At 39.2% G+C, this 23027-nt stretch overlaps 2 protein-coding genes across 4 annotated transcripts; one reads left to right on the top strand and one right to left on the bottom strand.

The window, feature by feature from the left end:
* Window positions 1–943: 943 nt before the first annotated feature.
* Window positions 944–8984, bottom strand: CCT5 (chaperonin containing TCP1 subunit 5). Its single transcript, XM_074825810.1, has 11 exons — window positions 8813–8984; window positions 7922–7982; window positions 7664–7828; window positions 6953–7151; window positions 6011–6203; window positions 4921–5070; window positions 4472–4591; window positions 3881–4066; window positions 2764–2901; window positions 2199–2379; window positions 944–1231 (listed from the first exon to the last, which is right to left on the bottom strand). The coding sequence occupies exons 1-11, from the start codon at window positions 8915–8917 to the stop codon at window positions 1104–1106; spliced, it is 1626 nt and encodes a 541-aa protein (XP_074681911.1). The 5' UTR covers window positions 8918–8984; the 3' UTR covers window positions 944–1103.
* Window positions 8985–9108: 124 nt separating this feature from the next.
* Window positions 9109–22118, top strand: ATPSCKMT (ATP synthase c subunit lysine N-methyltransferase). 3 transcript variants are annotated; one of them, XM_074825783.1, is made up of 5 exons: window positions 9109–9296; window positions 9794–10077; window positions 12326–12463; window positions 13624–13674; window positions 18474–22118. In XM_074825783.1, the coding sequence occupies exons 2-5, from the start codon at window positions 9799–9801 to the stop codon at window positions 18669–18671; spliced, it is 666 nt and encodes a 221-aa protein (XP_074681884.1). In that variant the 5' UTR covers window positions 9109–9296; window positions 9794–9798; the 3' UTR covers window positions 18672–22118. The 3 variants fall into 3 exon arrangements, with proteins under 3 accessions (XP_074681884.1, XP_074681892.1, XP_074681899.1); XM_074825791.1 differs by having other exon boundaries at window positions 9109–9329; XM_074825798.1 differs by lacking the exon at window positions 9109–9296 and adding an exon at window positions 9610–9682.
* The last annotated feature ends 909 nt before the right edge of the window (window positions 22119–23027 follow it).

Genomic DNA, 23027 nt, shown 5'->3' with positions numbered 1-23027 from the left:
TTCTACTCTTCTTCCTCTATCAACACTTACTAAAGAATTTTGATTCAAGTGACAGTTGGATGAGGCTTTGAGCAACCTGATCTAGTGGAAGGTGTCCCAGCCTGTATGTAGCAGGGTGTTGGAACTCGATGATCTTTAAGGTCCCTTCCAACCCAAACCATTCTATGATCCTATGATAATCACAGCAAATAATGATTAGAACAAGACCTGCTAGTATCAGGCATCAACGAAAAAAAAGTTTCCCCTGTAGTGCTAGGTTTTGAAACTTTGAAACTATGTGCATGAAATGTAACACAAGTAACGCTGAGTTGGTATTTTCAGTACTTCCCTACCTTTTGAAATCTGAAAAAAAAAAAAAAATAAAGCACATTATTTCTGGTCTACCAGAAATTACTTGCTAGTAATTTCCCGAGCAAGGCACCTTACTAGTAAATTTCACTCTACCCTTCTAAGATCATACTTGGGGCTTATAAAGTAAGTGCACTCAATGGTGGTAGTTGAGACAAAAGTTTTGGAAGAAACCCCCACTTGACTGAATGTGTATACCCCTGGAAAAAAAAAAATCCTCCTTGCACATACATCAGGAACATACTTAAAGCATACCACAAGAGAAGAAATAGAAGCAACTGGAAGCACGAAATATAGGCCCCTTAGATCTTCAGACTGAAACTTCATACTTGATATATTTAACATATGAGAATTATTGGAGGCTACAATAATTTTCTGCCTCCTCCAATGAAAGAGTCGCAGACCTCTTAAAATGAGACTCTGTGGGCTTTGCTCACAAGCAGCCAGCCGAGTTTGCTGCAGGAGCAATGGAAAAGAACCCATGAAATTTTATTACGGTGTTATCAGTATTTCCTTCCTATACATTCAAGCAGCATTTTCTATGGATATTCACATCTATCTAAGAAAAGATACAACGACACTTCTGAAACAAGTCTTGAAACCACCAGTGCTAAATTGTGTTTTATTTCCAACAATTAGCCATTACAGTATCTGAAACAAAAAGTGTCCAAAATAAATAGCTGAAGATGAAGTATCAGAACACTACCGTCTTCGCTACTGCTGTGGCCCCCTTAATGTTTCTTGCTTTTCAACCTTCACTCTTCAGATTCCCCAGGCCTACGGATATCATCAATCTTCAGAATCATTCTAACAACCTGCGTCGCCAGAGAAATCTGCTGTTTCTTACCAATCAAGGTTTCTATAACATGCTGTTGCTTCATATCTGCCAAAAAGAAGCCGAAAAATTAGATACCCACCTTAAATCTAGATATAACATTTAACCTGATATAGTAATTTTCATGTAATTTATAGAATGTTTTAAGATTATTACTGTTGGCCACCACAGTTGACAATCTGTACAAACTAGAGTTTTATGTCTGGGTTCTTACCAAAGATCTTGGAACTTTAAGATCCAAACTCTTTTCCCAACTAAGTCTTCCCCAATTGTAGCTTTTAACTTTTCAGCATTATTTTTTGAAGAGTACAGTTTCCATATACAAATATTAGAATCATCCTAAAGGCTGAGCAACCACTAAAGAAGTGAAAGTTCAAGTTTCATAAAGCAGAAACACCTAATTAAGGAGGGTTATGAATTTACATAAACACAATGTCTTACATTGTATTCCAAAATTTACCACCTTCTGAAAAAAAACCCCACCAGAATAAGTGTGAAAAGTTTATGTCTGGATGAAAATAAGTTTTCATACATTGGTTTCTTAGTCTTCACATACTTCTTAGAGGTCTATATATGCATACGTATTGCTGTGAACAACACCACCTAAAGACATTTCCAACCTTTTGTTTACTCCTTCACAAGCCATTTCTCAAAACAAGTTTGTCAGGCTGCAGGGTAAACTGGATCACTAGAACTGCAGTATGTAAAACACAGCTTGCTCTTGCCTCGTAGCAAGTAGCTTTCACTCCTGTACAAGGTCAGTCAACATCTTCAACTAACCTTGCCACCAAACAGCGGTTTTCAAACAATTACATATTTTCTACCTGGTAGACATGCACGTATCTCTCCACCTGCATTCCTATTTATTACAACAAGGGGCAAGAATTCATAACTGAAGCGATGCACAGGTTTAAAGGAAAAAAAAAAAAAAGCTCTGAGAGATATAATAGTAAGCATTTTGATCTTCTGAGAAAGAAAACCATGTTATGTTCCTCCTTCACACTGCGGTTCTTACCATTTGTTCCTTTCTGCAAACAATCAATGCCGAGGGCAGGATTATTTTCTTTCACCTGCCTAGCCCGCACTTCGGTCATAGTCTGTATTGGATTCATACCACTGTTCTCCGAAAGTGCCATGGGAATTACCTCCAGGGCATCTGCAAAAGCTCTCATAGCATACTGTTCCAAAGATGGGCACTAGGGGAAAAGAAAGTCAAATTCATACAGCTATTGACTCCAGTGTTAGCAAAAGCAGATTTTCATACTATCTATAAAATATATACATGATATGTAGATTTTCTTGGAAATATAACAACTGATTGAATAGCTCTGGATGATAACTACTAGCAAATTAAAGCAATTTTAAACTGCTCTTATCATAAAAGGAAAAAGGTACCAGTAACGACTTCTTACAGAGAGGGGAAGGAAAACTGTTAACATTGGTTATCAGTGAATGTCAGGAAGTTCCATAATATGCACTTTCTGAAAGCTCTTTGAAGTTTTTCTGGAATCTCTTAAAATGGACTTAATCCTTACTTTCCCTTCATAAATCAAAGTAAGTTGTAACTGCTCCTTTCTTACCTTATCTGCTGCTTCACTGACTGCCAAGGCACAGGAAATTTCAGCTGCACCACCACCATATACAATACGATTATCACGAACAAGATTCCGGATTACACACAATGCATCATGAAGAGATCGCTTTGCTTCTTCAATAATCTGGAATTATAAAATAGCATGTATTTTACAATACACACAACTGAAGGCTATGAGGATGTATTTCCTAATACAGAAATGGAAACTGCAAATAAACTGTAGGATCTTTTCACGGCTCTAATGCAGCTTTACTGCTGCTGTATTATACTACTTCAAAATATAAAATGTTAGACATTCAGTGGCAGAGAAGGAACAAAAAAATACCCCTCTTCAATGTTATTTGTGAAATCTATAAATTGAAATGACAAAAACTTACATATAAGGTTTTTAATCTTGCATATTTCCAATATCCAGAACAGTTAAATTTAAATTTAAATTTAAATTATTTTCAGGCTGGAATTTGTGTCAACTCCCAACAGATGTAGAATACTTTAACAAGTTATACTAACTTTTAAAGCAGTATTTTTGCTTTCTTAAAGAACTCTTCAGAGTAGGGGGTTATGTTCTTTTCTTCCTAAGGTTTTTCACTCAAAGTAGGACTTGACCTATACTAAATACAATTCAACACTAACAGTACAACCAAGAACCAGGTTAAGTACATAAGCACTTAAAATTGCCTCATTCTGTGTGTGCAGGGGTTGGTTTGGTTTCTTAAGTATTTTTGACTGAACTAAATCAGAAGTGACATACCTAGGTCTGTAATAAAACCAAATCTTTCAAAACCACCAATATATCTTTACTCATGAAAGTGACCCTCCCATGAGAAAAAACAAATTAGAGCATCCACAGGTAATATTATTTCTGTATTTATGAACTATATGGTCTAAGAGTGAGAAAACAAAGTTTTGATTCAAAAACATAGGATGTGAATCTAGCAAGTGACTTCTAACACAATCACAGCTGCCTACAACCCTTCCCCCCTTCTATGTCCACCCTGCAAGGAAAATTTAGACAAAAATAAGAACTGTTAATATGCTTTTGAAAGAAACTCCACATTCTGTAACTTACATAACAAACATTCGTAACAAACTAAGGACCTCACCATTTTATTTCCTCCTCTAATGAAAATGGTCACAGCTCTGGAATTCTGACACTGTTCAATGACAAGCATTCTGTCCTTTGTTGTTCCAAAGGAGATCTCTCGGACAATACCCGCAAAACCCAGCTTCTCTGCTGTGAGTTCACAGAAGCGAGGAACGATGCGTCCTCCAGTTGCAATGGCGATCAACTGAAGTTAAACAACCATCGATTATTTTGAGAAGACTTTTCCATTATGTTTTTCATAACATAAACCAAGTGGAAGAGAATCTGTCAAAGGGCTACTCCAAGAGGTTATCTTCCCAACACTTCAAGTATTTCAAGCAATGCCTTGTTTCTGCAAACAGTGAGACTAAAGCAGAAACATTCCTAGCCTCATAAAACTGTTAAGTAATATGGATCCACGCCAACTATAAACCACAACCCCATTTGCTGTAGGGTCTTCCCACAGATCCCCAACAATTTTTCTCCAATACGTACCCATACATGTGATTACGCAGTTCTACCCAGAAAGCCCAAACTTTTAATTGGCACAGCATATTACTTAAATATTTGAGACCTAGTACAAAGCCCCATTTTAGAAGATTTTACTTACTTCTATTTCAGGTCCACCAACCCAACGAACAGCAGGCAGCTCATTCTGGAGCAGCAAGTGATTTGCCTCATCATCAAAACCCCACTGGCAAATAGCAAGGTTTGCACCGGTGTCTTTTATCTGAAAGCAACACAGAACATTAATCTTCCAATCAGAACACAAAAATGAAAAACAATCTCTTCATGGTTTTAATTCTCCTAATTTTCTCAAAACACAAGTCTGAAAAAGAACCATCTGGCATACATAAAGACCAAAGTAAGTGTCAAACCAGGGTGGTATCTTTCTTACATAAACTTAACTTGTCTTTATTCATAGCCTTACAATTGCTTGTATGTTTTGTCTTATGAGGATTATTAGCTCATTTCCAGAAATAAATCAATGCACTATACTATCTTGTGTAAAGGCTATGAAAAACATAAAAAAACAAGAGAAATAATCTTGAAGACTACCTGTTTCACCATCTCTTCAAACTTCTCCTTTTCATATTTCTGCAGTGCCTTGTAATCTTCCACAGATGTGACATCAAGCTTATGCTTGGTTTTAGGTTTAGGTGGTTCAAACGGACAAGTAAGGATGGCAATTTTAGCATCTTTAAGCTCCTGCACAATTTCAAAAAAAAAGAAAGTTGAGTTTTGACCTCAGTAACACCTCTTTCTTACATTTCCGAAACATATAGACATATCTTTAAAAACACAGGGCTAAGAAGAAACTTGAAGATCATTTGACTTATTCTAAAGTGAACGTAATTATACCCCAATAATTCCATCAGAAATCTCTATAACCCACTTCAAACAAATTCCACAGCTGGAAGACACTGTTTAAGCCATAACAATCTTTAACAGTGATGTCTTTTAGTAGTTTAATGTTTAAGCAAACAGAAAAATCAACTTCAATGAAACTATTATTTGCTCTATCCACCATGACCATTGAGAATACTACATTCTCATCTTCATAGCCACCTTTTATGTCCTGTACAACTGATACTTCCCATCAGTCTTCCTTTTTTATAGGAAAAACAGTGTCATCTACTAGAAAAATATTTTAGAATAGTAGAAATTTTAAATTGCCTTCATCTTTCTTGAAGTACACTGCACAAAGACTTGGAGACCTTACCCACATCAAATAAAAAGGACAGTTTCTGCAGTGCTCTGAACAGGACAACATGGCAACTCATAAAGCTTAAGAAGCATTTCTTGCTACTGAGTTGCATCAAGCATCTTAGGTGTATTACACACTATGGATGATTATTTCTGCTTCAACATAGAACTCTGCACCTGTCCTCACTTAGTTGTACAGTAATCCCCACCCCCTGCCATCATTTCTCAACTTCAAGACTGTTGTAAATTCTAAGGTGGTCTCTTCCAACATGAAGAATTTAATGCTCCTCTCCCCTTTCTCTGTTGATACATGCATGAAAAACAAGCCAAACCATAACACTGTTTAAATACTTAAAAAAATACTAGGACAGCATTTGAAGTGGGCTAGACAATCTTATTTAAGCCATTACTGATGAGACACGCACACAGGGACATCACTTACTTTAGGCATCTGTGGATGACTGAAATCTTTATCCACAATCACTCCTTTAACCAACTGTGTATCTTCCAGTCTACCTCCCACTTTGCCTTGTACTTTGATCAGCTCAAAATCAACATCTTTACGTTCCATATCTGCTACTGTCAGTACAGCATTTACAGCAATTTCTGCCATTTGTCTGTGACAACGGTTAACCCTAGGTTTTAAAAAAGACAATAAAGTTACATTACATTTCCACAATTTGAAAGAAAAAAGTGATTCTATCAAACAGAAAAAAAAAAGTATCACTATAGCTAACAACTTTTGTAAGCTACATTAAAAGAGGGGGTTCCTGCTTGTCTGTTCACAGAAACAGAAGATGATAAATACGGCAGAAAACAGAACACACAATATGGTTTGTCTAAGTAATCTTTGTGGACATAGTCTCAAGATACAAATTTGAAACAAGTGAGGAGGATTAACTACTAAGAAATATTCAAAGACACAGAAACCACTGTTAAGACAGCTCTGCAAAGGAAGCCCTTACAGTGTCTGAATTTATATACTACACATAGAACCTGTAACGAAAAATGCATTTATGGAACTATCCTACAAAAAATTTTTCTAGGAAAAACCCCCCAAGCCACAAAATAAACCTTTGAAATACACCACAATTATTTTTAAAAGGTTTGCTTTGCTCTTGGAATTTACCATGATGCAGAAATCTGAAACTAACAGGTTAGAATGAAATTGATATTGGAGCTGTTTAACCTCATGGAATTGTCCCTTTAGAGAAAAAGGATTCAGTTTCTCATGTGAGACATAGAATCCATTGAGAAATTAGCCAAAATCAAACATATTGGAGGGGTTGCTGAAGGCAACAATTTAATAATACATGAAAACACTTTCAGCTTCAAGTGTTTTTAAGGGAAACTTAAATACTCTTCTGAAGTTATTGTGACTTACACTTTAGAGCCCAGTGTTGTCTTTGCTGTCTGGATCAGAGGTTCAATGTTCTGTGGATCAACTGGAAAGCTGTCACTGATTTTGTCTAGATGCTCAATAGCAATGCGAGCTGCCTGCTCATAACCATCTGCTATTCTGATAGGGTGAATACCACGGTCTAGTAATTGCTCGGCTTGTTCCAGTAATGCTCCAGCCAGAACTATAAAACAAAATTTTAAAAGAAAGCTTATTTTTCCACAGATTGAAGCATCATTTTTAATATATTATCAAAAGATTAAAAAGTATACTTTCTAATTTTTTTCTGTAATATTTTAACAGTTCAAGGTTTCTTCATAAATGAGAAAATAACCCTAAACCCCCTACTTGCTATGCTTAGAAAGAAAACTACATTATGTTAGACTAAAAAGCATGCACGTCAAGGCGTGACAGACAGAAGATTATGGAAGCAAATTATGCAGAAAAATTTTGAAAGTACAAAGAGGAGCCTCAACAGTAACTCAAAATGTAACCATACTTAGAAAAGACACAAAAGTGTCTTTCTGATTAAAAGACTTCTAATACAAGAACTGACAAGAATACTGAAGCACTAAATACTCTTAAAAATATGCTACAGTAAACCTACTGCTACTTCACACAAAATTTCTTAAAATAGCTGAAGAAACTTGATTTTAAAGCCGGAAAAGCTAAGCTAAATTTAAAACCTTTGCTTACCAACTACTCCAGTAGTCCCATCCCCAATCTCATCATCTTGAGATTTAGACAGCTCCACCATAAGTTTGGCTATCTGGTGATCGACATCCATCATATTCAGGATGGTAGCACCATCATTTGTCACAGTCACCTCACCATCTTTGTCCACCATCATTTTATCCAAGCCTAAAAAACCATATTCAAGGCATGAAGGAAAAATCTAGAAAATCCCGAGAAATAATTACTGAGAAAGAACCACTAAAATGATTTCATTATTACCATTGGGCCCAAGGGATGTTCTCAGAGTACTTGCCACAGCCTTTGCTGCCATTATGTGAGACTATAAAACAAAGGACAAATAAGTTAAATCATTATCGTACATCCCAAAATCATAATATTAAGCTAAGAAAAATACAGGGGGAAAAAAGATAATGCAAATATTGTAATTTAACTGACAACAGTCAACTATAACCGAAAAAAATTAATATATACGTATTGTTTTTATGCTAGAAACATTTCCCGTGCCTTCTCTTGCACAACTTGCACAGTTAAAACACGTAAAAGCAGAGCAGCTAAAACGACGGTTCCGAGATTTAAAGCGGAGAAGCAACAGAAGCAAGCAGCGGCAAAAGGAGAAGCCAGTGTAATTTCGCCCCGCTCTTCCATCAATCAGTACCTAAACCACATGCACTACCAGTATTTAAGCCACACGCATTCACGCGAGGCTGCCAACCCGCTCTGCCACGGCCCTTCTTGGGAACAATGACCGAGCTGGGGGGTTGGTGCGGGTCTAAGGAAGGGGGCTGCGGGGACCCTCCCCGCCCGCGGCGACCAGGAGCCCCCCGGAAGGGTGGCCGCACTGACACAGAAGACGACCCCGACGCCACTCGACTCAGGCGTGGACTCACGCCACGGAGACCCCACAGACCCCAACGCCGCGGGTGGTGAACTCCCAGTGCCGGGGCTGATGCCTTCTCTCTCCCGCCACCTCCCACCCCTGCGGGCCTGTGGTGGGGCAGAAGACAAGCGCAGGACCACCTCGCCCCAGCAGGCGCCATCCTCCCGCCGAGGCCGCACGGCGGCCGCTCCCCGCCCCTGACGGCAGCATGGCGCGGCCCGCCCAGTGAGCGCCCGCGGACGGCCCGGCAATCCCGGCAGCCTCCCGCTCACCTTGAGCGCCTCGAGCCCCATGAGGCGCGTCTTGCGCTCCTGGTCCTTGAGGATGAGGAATGGGCGCCCATACTCATCAAAGGCCAGAGTCCCCATGGCCGACATGGCTGCCGCTGCTCCCCCACACCGCGCGCACACACACGCACGCACGAGCCGGATGCAGGCGCGCCGTGACACAGCGCGCTCGCGCACGCCCCGCTCCGCGCCTGCGCAGCCGGCAGCCGCGCGACACTTTCCGCGCGCGGGACCTATTTGGCGCCTCCAGCGGAGCGTTCTGGAAGCATCCGGCACGGCGCGAGTCGCGCGGTGCCCGCGGCCCCGCTCGCCAGCTGGCGGGGAGGGGAGGAAGCAGGCTCTGTGAGGTAGAACAGGGCCGCTCAGCGCGGCAGCAGCGCCTGCGCGGGGGGATATGAACGTGAAGGAGTAAAGACAGAGACACGGCAGAAGAGTGCGCGCCGCTCCTCTCCGAAGCGCCTTCAGAAAGGTTTCTGTCCCCCCCTCCCCGCATAGCGCAGTGGTATGGCCCTTCCCTATAAATACCGGCGGCCGAGGACGGCTGCTGGGTGGTTTTAAGGGAGTTGTTGGTTTTGGTGCGGGTGGTTGTCCGAGAGGCGGCCTTGCAGAGGGGATCGTTGTGCTTGGGAGAAAAGTTCCTCCTGAGGGGAAGAACAATAACTACTCAGGGACTCGGTTTCCCTGAGCGCGGGCTCCTGGGCGGTCCGTGGCGGGGCGGTCTTTGCCTGCCCGCCTTTGAGCTGTGCTGGGGCGCGCTGCTGCCCGGTCGGGTGGGAAGAACTACGGGCTTAAGTGGAAACTGCTCTCAAAAGCAGTAATAGTAACATTTCCCTAGGGTCTAGGAATCAACTAAAGGTATATAAGCTTTTTTTCCCCTGATGTCCTATCTCTCTGATATAATATACTACTTTGTCTTAAGGGAGTACATAATAAAGCTATTAGAGAAAATACTCTCTCTGTCTCTAGGGGTGATGTCCAAGGCGCTAGCGAACAAAAGCCATGAAGCAGGCCCACAAGAGGATTGTGAGGGCAGCTCCAGAAGGAGCGGCTGGGGGCTGTTGGTCACTGCTGCTGTTGGTGGGACCTTGGTGGCACTCTATGCGGTGGTCACCCCCTTCGTGACCCCGGCTCTGAGGAAAGTATGCCTGCCCTTCGTTCCTGCAACTTCCACTCAGATCCGGAATGTGCTGAAAATGTTAGAAAACAGAAGTGGCTCCCTAGTTGACATTGGTAGCGGGGATGGCCGTATTGTAAGTTACAGACATCACCTTCCTTTTGTATCGCCTCTCAAAAAAGTGCCAAATGCTCCAGTCCTGGCTGCTGTTTTTTTCTTGTATTTATGAATGCCTTGTCTTTGGCATCCAGTGTTTCTATTTCAGTCTTATAAAAAGGCTTAAAGCTGAGAAAGGTTTACATTCAGTTTAGGTGAGTAATTAATTATTTTTGCTCCAGTCTTACCTGCAGCTTGACAAGGTAGTGTACGAAAGAATAACCTTATCCTGTTGGCTGGAGGGAATTGTGCTACATTCATGTGAAGAGATGTGATCGAAGTATTGGTATTGTGATTGCCAAAGAGCTGTGATTCCATATAGGTTTATAGCTGCAGTGTGTGAGGCTGTAAGATTAAATAGCACTGTGCTTTTGGAGTTGCAGCTCTATGCTTATTGTATAAAAGCGATAGAAGAACAAGAGAATGAGAAATGAGCAATGGATTCCAAAAAAACTGGTATTGTTAGAACTGTAGCCTTCACGCTTTTGCGCAGTGAGGGCTGCCCCGCTTCAAAATCAATGTGGTGAAACTAGAATAATTACCAAGAGAAATTATGAGAATCACCAAAGCCAAAGTGATACTGTGCTTCCAGGATGTTGTTTGAACCCCAATTTGTAAAATGTGGTGGTGAGGGTATGGTGGAGAATGGTGTGGGGTTTTTTTGTAGTTGTGATGTTCTGTGTATCATTTCATAACTATCTGCTTTAAGTCAGTTTTAGCAACAGGATGGTGTGCTAAATGGTTTTTTTATGGAAACAAGTAAGTTCTTGAATGCTGCCTTTGTCTATATTTCATGTGAATGAGTCAACCATTTGTCCACACTAAAAATCTGATTTGTAAATTAAAACTGTGAAGGTGGCTTAGATGGAATCGTACCCAAGTAAGAAACAGAGAAAAGCACGTAGGTACGAGAGAACTGCAGTTTCTGATGCTGTCTCTGCTCAGCATTCTGGCTGTTGACCCTCATCTGAGGCATCTAATTTGACTAGGTACTGTGTGTTTAATTCTGATTTTACTTTTATATATATATATAGGTGCCTAAATAGAGACTGAAGGCTACTTGGAGAGCCCAAACCTGAATGCTTGATGTTGTCTTAATGCATCTGTCCTGAAAAAAGTTGAGCATCTGTTAAGATGCTTTTAAATATTTAGCACTTAGGTGTAATCAGTGGAGAAATATCACCATATTTTTATTTCCAAGCATGGTAAAAATGTCGAATTCTTTTAGTATATTTGCAAATGCTGTGTGTGTGATGGAAGATGCATTATTTTAACAGCGTGAAACACGCTGTCCAGGTAATGCTGTTTGAGAAATTGTATTAAGAAATTTGTACTTCTTCCTGATTTCACCTTGCCTGTTCTGTAATTCATAGTTCGTCAGTCTTTTCCTTATTAAAACTTGACAGTAACCTTTTAAATTATGACTTAAACCTTAATTCTAGAAACTGATGCTTTTTGTATTTTCCTTATTTTTTTTCTTTTTCTAAAAGATCAGTAGGCTTTGATCTTGTTTGAAGACACTTGCAATACAGTTTAACAATTCTAAATCTTAGCATCTAATTTAGAGGAATGTCTTTGAAAATCTCTTATCTGAGTTACCTTTTGCCTTTTAAAATGATACATGAAGCTTAGCATTGGATGAAAGCTCTACTGTGAGATTTATATGTAGGTTTTTAAAAATTTTTTAACCTACATTTCAATTTTTGACCTATATTTAAAAAAATGATTACTACATTTAAAAAATGACTTTCATGCTTGTTCTATTGGTAGGTCATTTTGACTCTGATTCAGGGGTCTCTCAATTGCCTACCCATCACCGCTTTTCAAATAAGTGCTCTAAATTTGAACGTTTCTGTTGTGTATTTCACTGTTCTCTCTGTGGTCAGTTTTGTTACTCTCTTAATTCCAAGGTAGCGTCATGAATATGTTAAGTGAAAGTTTTATGTAGATCACAGACGTACTACAAGCTACAGCTTTGCCCTGTGGATGTTTAAGTGGTTCATTTTGTTCGTCTGAATATATCTATTCATTTCAGTGGGACTAGTCATAATAGTAAAATATAGTTAGAGTTTTTGTCCACTATGCTACTAATCTGTTGGGGATTAAAACCTGAGTGATTTACAGAAGTGTATTCCTTTGATTTATATTGTAAATAAAACTATGTGCTCCTGTTTAGATGAATGCGCTTTCTCTGTTTTCTAAATGAAGATTTATTTTCTTCCTTGTAGGTGATAGCAGCTGCAAAAAGGGGATTCAAAGCTGTTGGTTATGAGTTAAATCCCTGGCTAGTCTGGTACTCCAGATACCGTGCCTGGAGAGATGGGGTGCATAAGAACACCAGATTTTATATTTCAGACTTATGGAAGGTAGGTGGTGAAATATATAAGAATGAATCTGGGATGTCTGAGAGATTTCCATAATTTGGAAATCCTTGAGGAACCAGAATGCTGACTGGCCACAAGGTGCTGTACCGGGCTTTGGGAAGAGTACCTTGAGCCCACAGAAACTAGACTCACAGCACAGTACTCTGCTCTGCTGGTTTTGTGCTTTGGTGAAGTGCTGTCCTTTTGAAGTACAAGCTCCCCGAGCATACGATGTTATGCTTGTGCCTGATGAATGATGTGGGGTGCTGTAATGTCAGGCTTCACTGAGAGCTGATTCTGTGGAGTCAGTAACAAGACTCTTATTAACGTAACGTGCCAGATCACAATCTGATCTGACATTTCATTACACATGTTCTTTTCTAGCTGTGCAATGTGTTACCTGGTTTTGAGTGCTGCTTTAGGGTAACTTACATACACGTGACTGAGATTTTTTTCAAAATTTTCAATCATTTGAGTCATAATTGCTTCTTCCATGATGCGTGGTTTTTTGGATTGTATTTATGTGGGCCTCTCCCCTGCTATTCCTGTCAAAGTTGTGGGGTTTTTTGGTTTGTTTTTGGCTTTTTTGTTTGGGTTTTTTTGGGTTGTTGTTGGTTGTTTTGTTTTTGTTTTTTTAAAAATGGCATTTTGTAATGGGTAAAGTGGATACCAGGAATTATGGGGAAAGGTGTGAATATACTGTTTTTATCCTTATTCAGAGGGGAGCATAGGAAAACTTCATGGCACTGACTGGAAGAACCCAGGCATTGGAATGCGTGGCAAATTTTTATAGCTAGCTAATGTTTAACAAAAGTGGGGGCAAACTTAAAACATATGTTATTCTAACATATACAGGAGTTGTCAAAAAACTTAGCTATGAGTAAAATCATGTAGGTATTTTCTAAATTAGTACTTTCTGTGCTACTAGAATTGGTGCCATATCCTTGGCCAGGCAGTAGAAATTTCTTGCTGTTCAGCAATATAAAGCTGTCTTATGTGGAAATTTGTGTGATGAAAAGCTGATATGGGATCTCCTTTCTTGTTTTTGGTCTAAATCCCTGTTCAGAGGAGTGTAGCTAGAAGGATTAGGGGAAATAATGATGAGAACTTCTCTAAATATAAATGCCATTTTCCTTAAGGCGTGTTCTCAAATTTTGTTTTAGGTTTCTTTTTCCCATTACACGAATGTTGTTGTTTTTGGGGTACCTCAAATGGTAAGTTTACTATTTTTGCATTGTTTAATTATTTTAATGCCAAGGCATTCAGTGTTAGTACATGCATCTGTAAAATGAACCAACCTGCAGAATTTCAAAGGTAGTTAGTACTAATATTTGATATTTTATTGCTGCTTATTAATGTCCATGAGAAAACCTGGTGAGACTTGTGACAGTATGCAGTCTGGAACTCTGAAAATATACATTTTTTTTTGAGAAGTATTTTCTGTCCATTAGTTCAGAACCAAAATGAAAACTGCTGTGCTCAAGTTGCTTGTGGGAAAGGTGATAGACTGGTTCTTGAAAATAATCAGTTTTTCATACTGAAAAAATGAAGAGCTTGCAGGGAGAAGATGGAATAGAAACTGGCAACAGGTGATTTTTGGGAACCTTCTTAGAGGAGAGTATTGAACTTTGCTTATGTTATTCTTCAAAAGCCAGGTCTCCTCAAATAGGCCAGCAGCTGGTATACTGAAATACTGAAATATATGGTATATAGCCCATGCTAGAGTACAAGTCCACAAATTCTTTGCCTTTTAGGAAGGGTTTGTAACCTGCGTTCATCGTGACCCTGCGGAAAATGTGTTCTTCAAAACTGGTGTAGAAATTGAGTTGCATAGTGACTCCTTTAGTGATATATTTGATAAATTCAGTCAGACTTTGCATTCACTTTGGCTTTCAGCTTGTTCTGGTTTTCTTTTTTACTAGAAAAGAGAAAAAAAATTTACATATTTAAATATTCTTGATGATTTATTATTACAATTTTCTATATAGATTGCATATGGAGGAGTGAAACAGATATCTATAAATGCTTCTGTATTGCTTCTTCCTCTGCTAAGGAAGATGTGGGATGAAATGAGTGAAGAGCTTTATGTGTTGCTATACCATACAACATACACTGATAATATTTCTGTAGTAGTAATAGGAAGACGCAACAAGAAGCATAATCAAGGTTCCCTATTCTCTGCTTTTTCTTTAACAGCACTGGAATTAAATACCTACTTCAGATTCAAGTTGTAAGTCCTGTTGGAAAGTGAAGTGAAAATGCATGGGTTTTTTTCCCCCTACTTTTGTGGGTGGCATATTAGTGAGAGCTGTGATGTTACTTGTGCTACAGATGTTGCCAGGTTTGGATGTTATCTGCTCTCTACCTTGGGTTCCGGGAGGGGGCAGTATAAATATTTGAATTTGCAGTCAGAAATTCTGCACTTGCACTGAGGGGAAGAGTGCAGTTGAAGAAAGATATTTCAGTAAACTAGAAATAAACAAATGCCCTGGGAAAATGTGAGTAAACCTAGCAGAAATACTGGCTTAACTTTAATAGTATAAAGTGGGATAAATTAGTAACAGCTATGATAGAAAGAGTAGCTGTAGGGCTTAGAATAACTTCAGTAAATTCAGTAAATACTAGGCTAAATTCTTGCAAGAAAAATACTGTCATAAATGTAACAGATCCGAACATGTGAGTTACTGTGTTTCCTGAGCATTCGTTTGCTCATGATCCCCTTTAAATTTACTTCGGAAGTTGTGAGTGCTTAGCTTCCTGAATGACTAAATTGATTTTCTAGAAACTTTAATGCATTTTCTCTTTTTTACTGAGGGCAATAGATCTCTTTAGCTTTTTTTAATAATACTGGTCTGATCTGATGCTGTCACACAGTGTTTTTATTTCATATCCAAGATTAGTTTACAGAACTTGGATTTATTGATCTTCAGGGTAGGCTAAGACCTCTGTTCTTGCAAGCATCTGGGGGAAGGTGTGTTTATCTATGAGTCATTGCAGAGAGGCTTTTACTTGTTCAGGGTGGGATGACAGAATTCTTACCAGGTGTTCATGTTTGCAGCTTCTGTGTATTTTAACTGATTATATACTGTGAAAAAGGTTTATTAAACTGCATATTTGTATAGACATACCAAAGAAACCGAACTCTGACTTGATATAGAATACAACATGATTATAACACCTAATGTTACTGAGAGATTTAGCTTAAAAACTAGTTTGACTGACTGGTTCAAGGATACAATTCATTTTGGCTGAACTATTAATGAAGTTTTCTAGTTTGAGCTCATATAGACATGAGATTTTCATAATTACTCAATAAAAATCAGGCTATGTCTGTATTTATAATTTCAATAACAACTTAGTCCTTCCTCTTCTGGTGTCTCAGCTCAGTTTGAGATACCGAAGTGGGCTTATTTTTCTAGTTTATTTAAGGTGCGGTGGCAAAAATGTTTAAAGCATTTGTTGTATGGATTAAATCAGAGCATAGAATGCTTAAAAATATTCAGAAGTAACTCTTTGATATATTGGATCCATGACTATAATTTTCCTAAAATATTCCATTGTAAGCTTAAATGTAGCTCTAATAGGATGTTACATCAAAGGCACACCCTGCATGTATGTGATAGTGGAAGCTATCTGCAGCCTTTGGAAATACATTTTCTTCAGTCAGTCTTGTTTTTTAATAATGTTCTGTTGGGTTTTTTTCCTTTTTTTGTGATTTTTTTTTTTTTAATATATCTTTTGTTCTTCCTGACTTAAATTGAGCTGTATTTGTAAATAATTGCTGTCCTTTTAACCTTTTAATATCTAAATGTTATGTCATGATATCAAAGTAAATGGATTTTGACATGTAATAGAGGTAACCTGTGGAGCTTGCAGTTATAATTACTCCTGAGATAGATACAGTATGTAAGAATAAAAGGAATTTCAAATGGATGTGCGGTGATCTGCTTAAGCATAACATCAAGCTTTTTCAAAGGACAAAAATGGCTAAATCTGTCAAATTTCATTTTTTTTTCAGAACATAACCACTATCTGGGATGGGAAAAATTTTTCTTTGAAGTCTAGATGTGTTAATTCATTCCTCACTTAATCCATAGCAGAATTTGCAAAGTACTTATTGGAGCTAGAGTATCTGACTGGGCAGGGTGTTGCTCTGTTCTGGAAGAGTATTGATATTTCTCTTGACTTCCATATCTGCTCAGTTTTTGCAAATGGAGGAAAACTAGACTGCAGGTCTTCAACAAAGGAGAGTTGCGTAGTGGTATTTGATGTAGTCCCTCACAACATACTTCTCTATAAATTGGAGAGATATGGATTTGATGGATGGACTATTCGGTGGATAAGGAACTGAATCCAGAGAGTGATGGTCAACAGCTCAGTGTCCAGATGGAGATCAGTCACGAGTGGTGTCCCTCAGGGACCAATATTAGGACCAGTACTGTTTAATATCTTCATCAGTGACATAGACAGTGGGATTGAGTGCACCCTCAGCAGATTTGCAGACGACACCAAGCTGAGTGGTATGGTTGACAAGTCCAAGGGATGGGTTGCCATCCAGAGGGACCTGGACCAGTTCGAGACGTGGGCCCATGTGAATTTCATGAGGTTCAACAAGGCCAAGTGCAAGGTCCTGCACCTGGGTCAGGGCAACCCCCAGTATCAATACAGGCTGAGGGATGAAGGGAGTGAGAGCAGCCCTGACGAGAAGGACTGGGAGTTACTGGTGGATGAGAAGCTGGACATCAGCTGGCAATGTGTGCTTACAGCCCAGAAAGCCAACTTGTACCATGGGCTGCATTGAGAGAAGTGTGGCCAGAAGGTCAAGGGAGGTGATTCTGCCCCTCAAATCTGCTCTAGCGAGACCCCACCTGCAGTACTGTGTTCAGCTCTGGAGCCCTCAGCACAGGAAAGGCATGGACCTGTTAGAGCAGGTCCAGAGGAGGGCCACAAAAATAATTAGGGGGATGGAACACCTGTCCTGTGAGGACAGGCTGAGAGAGTTGGGGTTGTTCAGCTTGGAGAAGAAAAGGCTCCAGGGAGACCTTATTCTGGCCTTTCAGTGCTTAAAGGGGACTTAGAAGAAAGATGGGGACAGACCTTCTAGTAGGGCCTGTTGTGATAGGACAAGGGGTGATGGTTTTAAAGTAAGAGTGTAGATTCAGACTAGATGTAAGGAAGAAATGTTTACAATGAGGGTGATGAAACACTGGAACAGGTTGCCCAGAGAGGTGGTAGATGACCCATCCCTGGAAACATTCAAGGCCAGGTTGGATGGGGCTCTGAGCAACCTGATCTAGTTGAAGATGTCCCTGATCATTGCAGAGGGGTTGGACTAGATGACCTTTAAAGGTCCCTTCCAACCCAAACCATTCTGTGATTCTATATGCTGTTTCATACAGTACTGGTGCAGGGACTTATGTGCATATGTTAACAGGCTGGAGCCAACAAAGCTCAATTGCAATAGTATTTAACATACCAGTACTTTACCATAGAGTGACAGCAGGATGTTTGCTTTGGGTTGTTGGCTGTGTGATGTTTTGAGTCTCCCAGGATCTGTCTTGGGGTTAGACTGGAAATTACGAGAGGCATTGGCCTTTGAGTATCACATAATAGTTCATGTAACTTGGGTGCCATAAATAGCATAATTTCAGGGGGCTGAACTCTCTCTACAGAGAAGAATCCCACTGAAGAGAGTTGTGAATTGGAACATGTAAAGTATTTTCTTAACTTATGGGTTTTTTTGTCTAAGATATTATCTGCATTTTTTGATTGAATTTTTAGAACTTAGAGTTATGCTTTTCTTCTCACCAATCAGGGCACAATAACCATTTTCTAGTTTTAGATATTCTTTGTTGATGCATCAAAGCCAAAATGTATATCATGAACACTTTCCTAATTTTTTTTTCCAAAAATTCCTCAAACCTTGGACTTCTCTTGAACACTTGAATTAGATTCTAAAGAGAATGCTTCTGGTTTTTACTGCTTCTGAAAGCTTTTTATTGTTGCTCAACAGATGCCACAGTTGGAGAAGAAGCTGGAAGAAGAACTTGAATGTAATGCCAGAATCATTGCCTGTCGTTTTCCTTTCCCTTGCTGGATCCCAGATTGTACTGTTGGAGAGGGAATAGACACTGTGTGGGCCTATGATTTGAAACATTCTAGAGGATGTGAAACAAAAAGCTTGGAAATGACACCAAAGACAGAATCCTAAACATTTAATTTGTTTTTGTACTGAAATTTTTGGCTTTGACTTCACCTGTTAAAGATAAGATTAATGTGAATAGAGCTGCAGGATATGGAGATACATATTCACTAAAATAACTGAAGTACACTGGTTATCTGAAAGCACACAAAGTTTAGTGAAAGGTGTAGTTAAATGTCTTAATGTAGTTAGTAAAAATTATGAGAAAGTTTTATAGAAGCGGAAAACTTTAATATGGAAAATATGATAAAACACAGTTCACTACTGTTAAAGGGAATATACGTTTAAGTTAAAATGCTCAAATTGGTGAACTTAATATGTGCATTCTTTCTGAGTCTACCTAGAATTTATTATTGGTGTTGGAAGTGGAGTGCAAGTGGCTTCTCAGATGAGCTGTGGTTCCCAAATGTCTTCGTTATGTATGCCAAGTAGGCATAATGCTGCATACGTCAAACTGATGCAGATTGAGTATGGTGATGATACCAGTGTTTTGCACCTCAGCCTTGAATGTGTACTTTTAAAAGTGGAATATGACACAACAAGCAAATATAGTAAGTTGCTTATTCATTAACACAAGTGCAGTCCTTGATTATATTAATGTATTTTTATGTAACTTGTTATGTGAAGACAAAACTGCAGAAATGTGCTCTTACTGAACATTTATTGGTATAAGCCTTTGTAAATAACCATGATTTTTCCTAACATCTCTGATTTAGGAAGGGTTTCAAAAGTCACCTACTTGGCAGTGAAGTGTCATCACTTCTGTGTGCTCAAACCTTGCATGAGGTATGGGTGAGAATTGCTTACTTGAATGTGTCATGAAGACTGTCTCAGATTCCAGAGCTAGTTGGTCTGGCTAGCTTAGTTACATCTGATTAGACCTCATTTAATTTACAGTGAGATGGGAAGGGAGGTTTTCAATCAGTCTTCCCTTCTACTTTTCTTGTTACCTGATGAGAACTCAGAAACTCATGGCGTTGCTGCATGGCTTTTTCTTGGAACTGAAGCAAGTTCTCTGTGTCTTTTTGCTGATACTGGTTTGCAGTGGGGTACTGTTACTGCCGTTACATTTTCCTTTTCTAACGTGGCTACATTTTCTATTTTGTAACAGTCTGTTTCCTTGATCTTTGTTTTGGTTCCCAGGTACACTTTTACTGTTTTCACCATTAACAATTAGTTAGCCTTCTCTGGCCTCAGTTAAAATATAGACTGTTTGTTGAGCAGTAACTACTTAACTTTGTCAGACCTTTGCATGTATGGCACCCATAGAACAAAGTTAAAATGGGCTAGGGTTGCCTGACTTCTAGTCAGTCGTTACCACAACTAAAATTGGCTCAGGCCAGGAGAGGTGCTGAGACCCTGCAATTTCAGGTAAATACAAAGCCTGTGACATTTCATTAGATGTTGGGAAAGTGCATTTGCTGGACTATGGTATCTGACTTGAAGAGAGGTTAAATGTTATTTGGGATGTGTAGTCTACAGTTACACCTGTACCCAAACTTTTTATTTTTGGTGGGAGGGGAGGAGGAAGGAGAACTGAAAATACAAATCTACAGTGAGGATCTGAAGTGGAGCAGTAGAATGGCTTTGTCCTGATAATATGAGTACAAAGCAGGAGAAGAAAGGGGCAAATGAAAGGGGCACTTTGGAGTTTGCAAAGGAGAGATGATTTCAACCTCATGTGGCAAGGCGCAGCTTGTAAATGTGGAGACTCTGTATTGAAGAACACTGATTTCTGGTAAGCAGTCTTTTACAGCCTTTCACCGAGTGTAACATAGTGTGTCCTGTAAAACTACACTAAACTTTCTACCATGATTTAAGTGTTATGATTATTACACAGTGACAGGACAGAGCTAAAATGGCTTATCTAAAATGGCTGAATTTAGTATCCCAAGGCCATAGAACTGGAACCTCAGACAACAGAAATCTGAAATTATTTCTAGCAGAAACAGACCATACAAAGGGAAAATTACCTTAATTAAGCCAAGCCTTTCCTGAATGATTATAAAGGAGGAGAGGAGGTAAAAGATTTTGATCAAGTGAATTGGGACTTACCTGCAGTGCCGTGCTTTGACCCAAGTTTCTGCTGCCTACTTTCACTAAAGTTAGTTTGCAGGGAATTAAGTGGATATTTACTTCTTCTGCTGCCTTTGGCTATAGATTTGTCTATTGCATTATTGTTTGCCTGTTAAAAGGTAGAACTGAATTTCTCAATTCTGCTTGTGGTAAAGGCTTGGGGCATGTAATTCTTAGTTGCCACCTATTGCCTTAGAAATATTTGTTGAGGAGGGCGAGATGAAATTAATGATGTGGCGTGAGCTTTAGGAGCACTAAATGCTGTCCTCAAGGCAAGGAGAGATTTACAAATGCTTTTAAAGTAAAGCAGAAGGCTGTTTGTTGTTCTGGCCCTTTACTTTTGGGGGCCTACACTGAGATAGACAGTGATCTGAAGGTTTGGAATTTCTTATTACATAAGGAAATGTGCTGTATTTCCTGTTTCTATGGCTGAAGTGTGAAATGGAAAGCAAATTGCTCCAATTTACACAGGGGGACTGGGAAAGCATTTTCTTGTCATGTTGCCCTCAATTTTTCTAGCACTGGCCATGTTCATTTGATAGTTTACAAGATTAAATACTTAACTGTGACTTCAGTTATCACTGTATGGATTATTATGCTGATACACTTGGAATTGCTAGGGTAATGTATTATGATTTTGTTGATATGCTACTTCAGAGTACAAATTTGTTACTTCTGAAAACCGGGAAAGCCTTAGAGAACTGGCTTAATCAAATTATAGTGTAGGTCTGAAGCCAAAAGAAGAAAACCTTCAAGCTACACATGCTGTTCAATACCAAAGTAATTCAGATACACAGGAAAACCTATAGTTTATCTTTGTTTATGTTTTCTAGTAGAATCACTTGCGTTTTGGGAGTTACTTGTTTTATTCCTTCATTGCCCTGTCAGATCTTAGCAAAAAAGTTGCTACATTGCTAGATGAGTAATGCTTTCCTGAGATATTGTAGAATTTGATCTGTTTAAAAATAATACAGGTCAGAGTTCTCCAGGAGTCAGACTTTCGAATGTTTTCTTTTTTCTTTTTTTGTGTTGAGACATATTATGTCCCCACACGCTTTATGATGCAAGATCAGTTGTACCAATGCAGTATCCAAGTGCTACAATTCCAATTCTGTAGTTTTCTATTTTGCATAAATTTCTAGGGAGAAGGAAAGGGGTATGGCTACAAGAGACACATTTGATACGCAGGTTGCTCAGTATACTACACGGTCACTAAAGCTACACAGCAATGTCAACCAAACTTGTCCAGATTTGTTTGTGAAATGTGCACATATTTTGTGAGCTTCAGGCATTTCTGTATTACTGTGTGTATCGAAGTTCTTGACTTATCTTCTGGTCTGATTATATGCTGCCACTGAATCTAATATTGCTCCAGGGAAGTTAATCCCTTGTCTCTGAGCTGCTGTTTATTTCTGACTCATGAGTTGTAGCCAGGTAAGAAGGTACAGAATCAAGTCTAAAATGAAGTACCACATTTCACAAGCCAGTTGAATGAGTATGGTCTGTTGGGAAAAAAAGTTCCAAAGCCCAGGCTTTGGGAAAGTCTTTCACCTTTAATGAAGGACACAGCTCAGGGGGCAACAGAGATCTCCTGAATTCTGCATAAATTTTTTAAGAATGACTTGAGCTTTGCTTTTCTCATGTGTCCTTTAAAAATTTTTACCACCGTAATACCATTCTAAGATCTACAGGGGAAGTAAGCAGAAGTAGAGTTTTGTTTATCTTTTATGTTTTGAGCTATGGGAGGAAAGGAGGAAGGGAATCTTATAGCCCAAGTATGGCAGTTTGAACTATTTCAAAAGCAGTTTGACAGACTTGCACATCAGCTGTATGTATTTCTCATTGGATAAGAGCATCCATACTAAGAATGGGCTGTGATGAGCATTCAGTCAGAAGTGGGTTCAGGTCTGATACCATTACACTTGAATGAACTTGAATTGTTGATAGATCACTTCATACTTCTGTAGTTCCACTTTTCATGATGGTTTGCAAATACTGAAGTATTTATTCAAGAAAGGACACGAATCCCTCAAATTCATGGTTGAATAGGGCAGCCTAACATCAGATTTAATGCCAGTAAATTCTGCTTTGAGCAAGTTATTTTTCTTTTACATTGTGGTGGTTTAGTCCCTGCCGGGGTCTGAGACCATGCGACCGCTGCCCCTCCCCCACAAAGGGAGTGAAATACAAAGCCCTGGGGCTGACATAAGGAGAGGTTTAATACAACAGTGCAACAGCAACACAACAAACAACAACAATAACAATAAGAATAACAGTAATAACAATGAA

The sequence above is a fragment of the Strix aluco genome, chromosome 1 (genome assembly GCF_031877795.1).
Source record: "Strix aluco isolate bStrAlu1 chromosome 1, bStrAlu1.hap1, whole genome shotgun sequence".
NCBI classification, from domain to species: Eukaryota; Metazoa; Chordata; class Aves; order Strigiformes; family Strigidae; genus Strix; species Strix aluco.
This window is presented reverse-complemented; position numbering and strand designations above follow the sequence as displayed.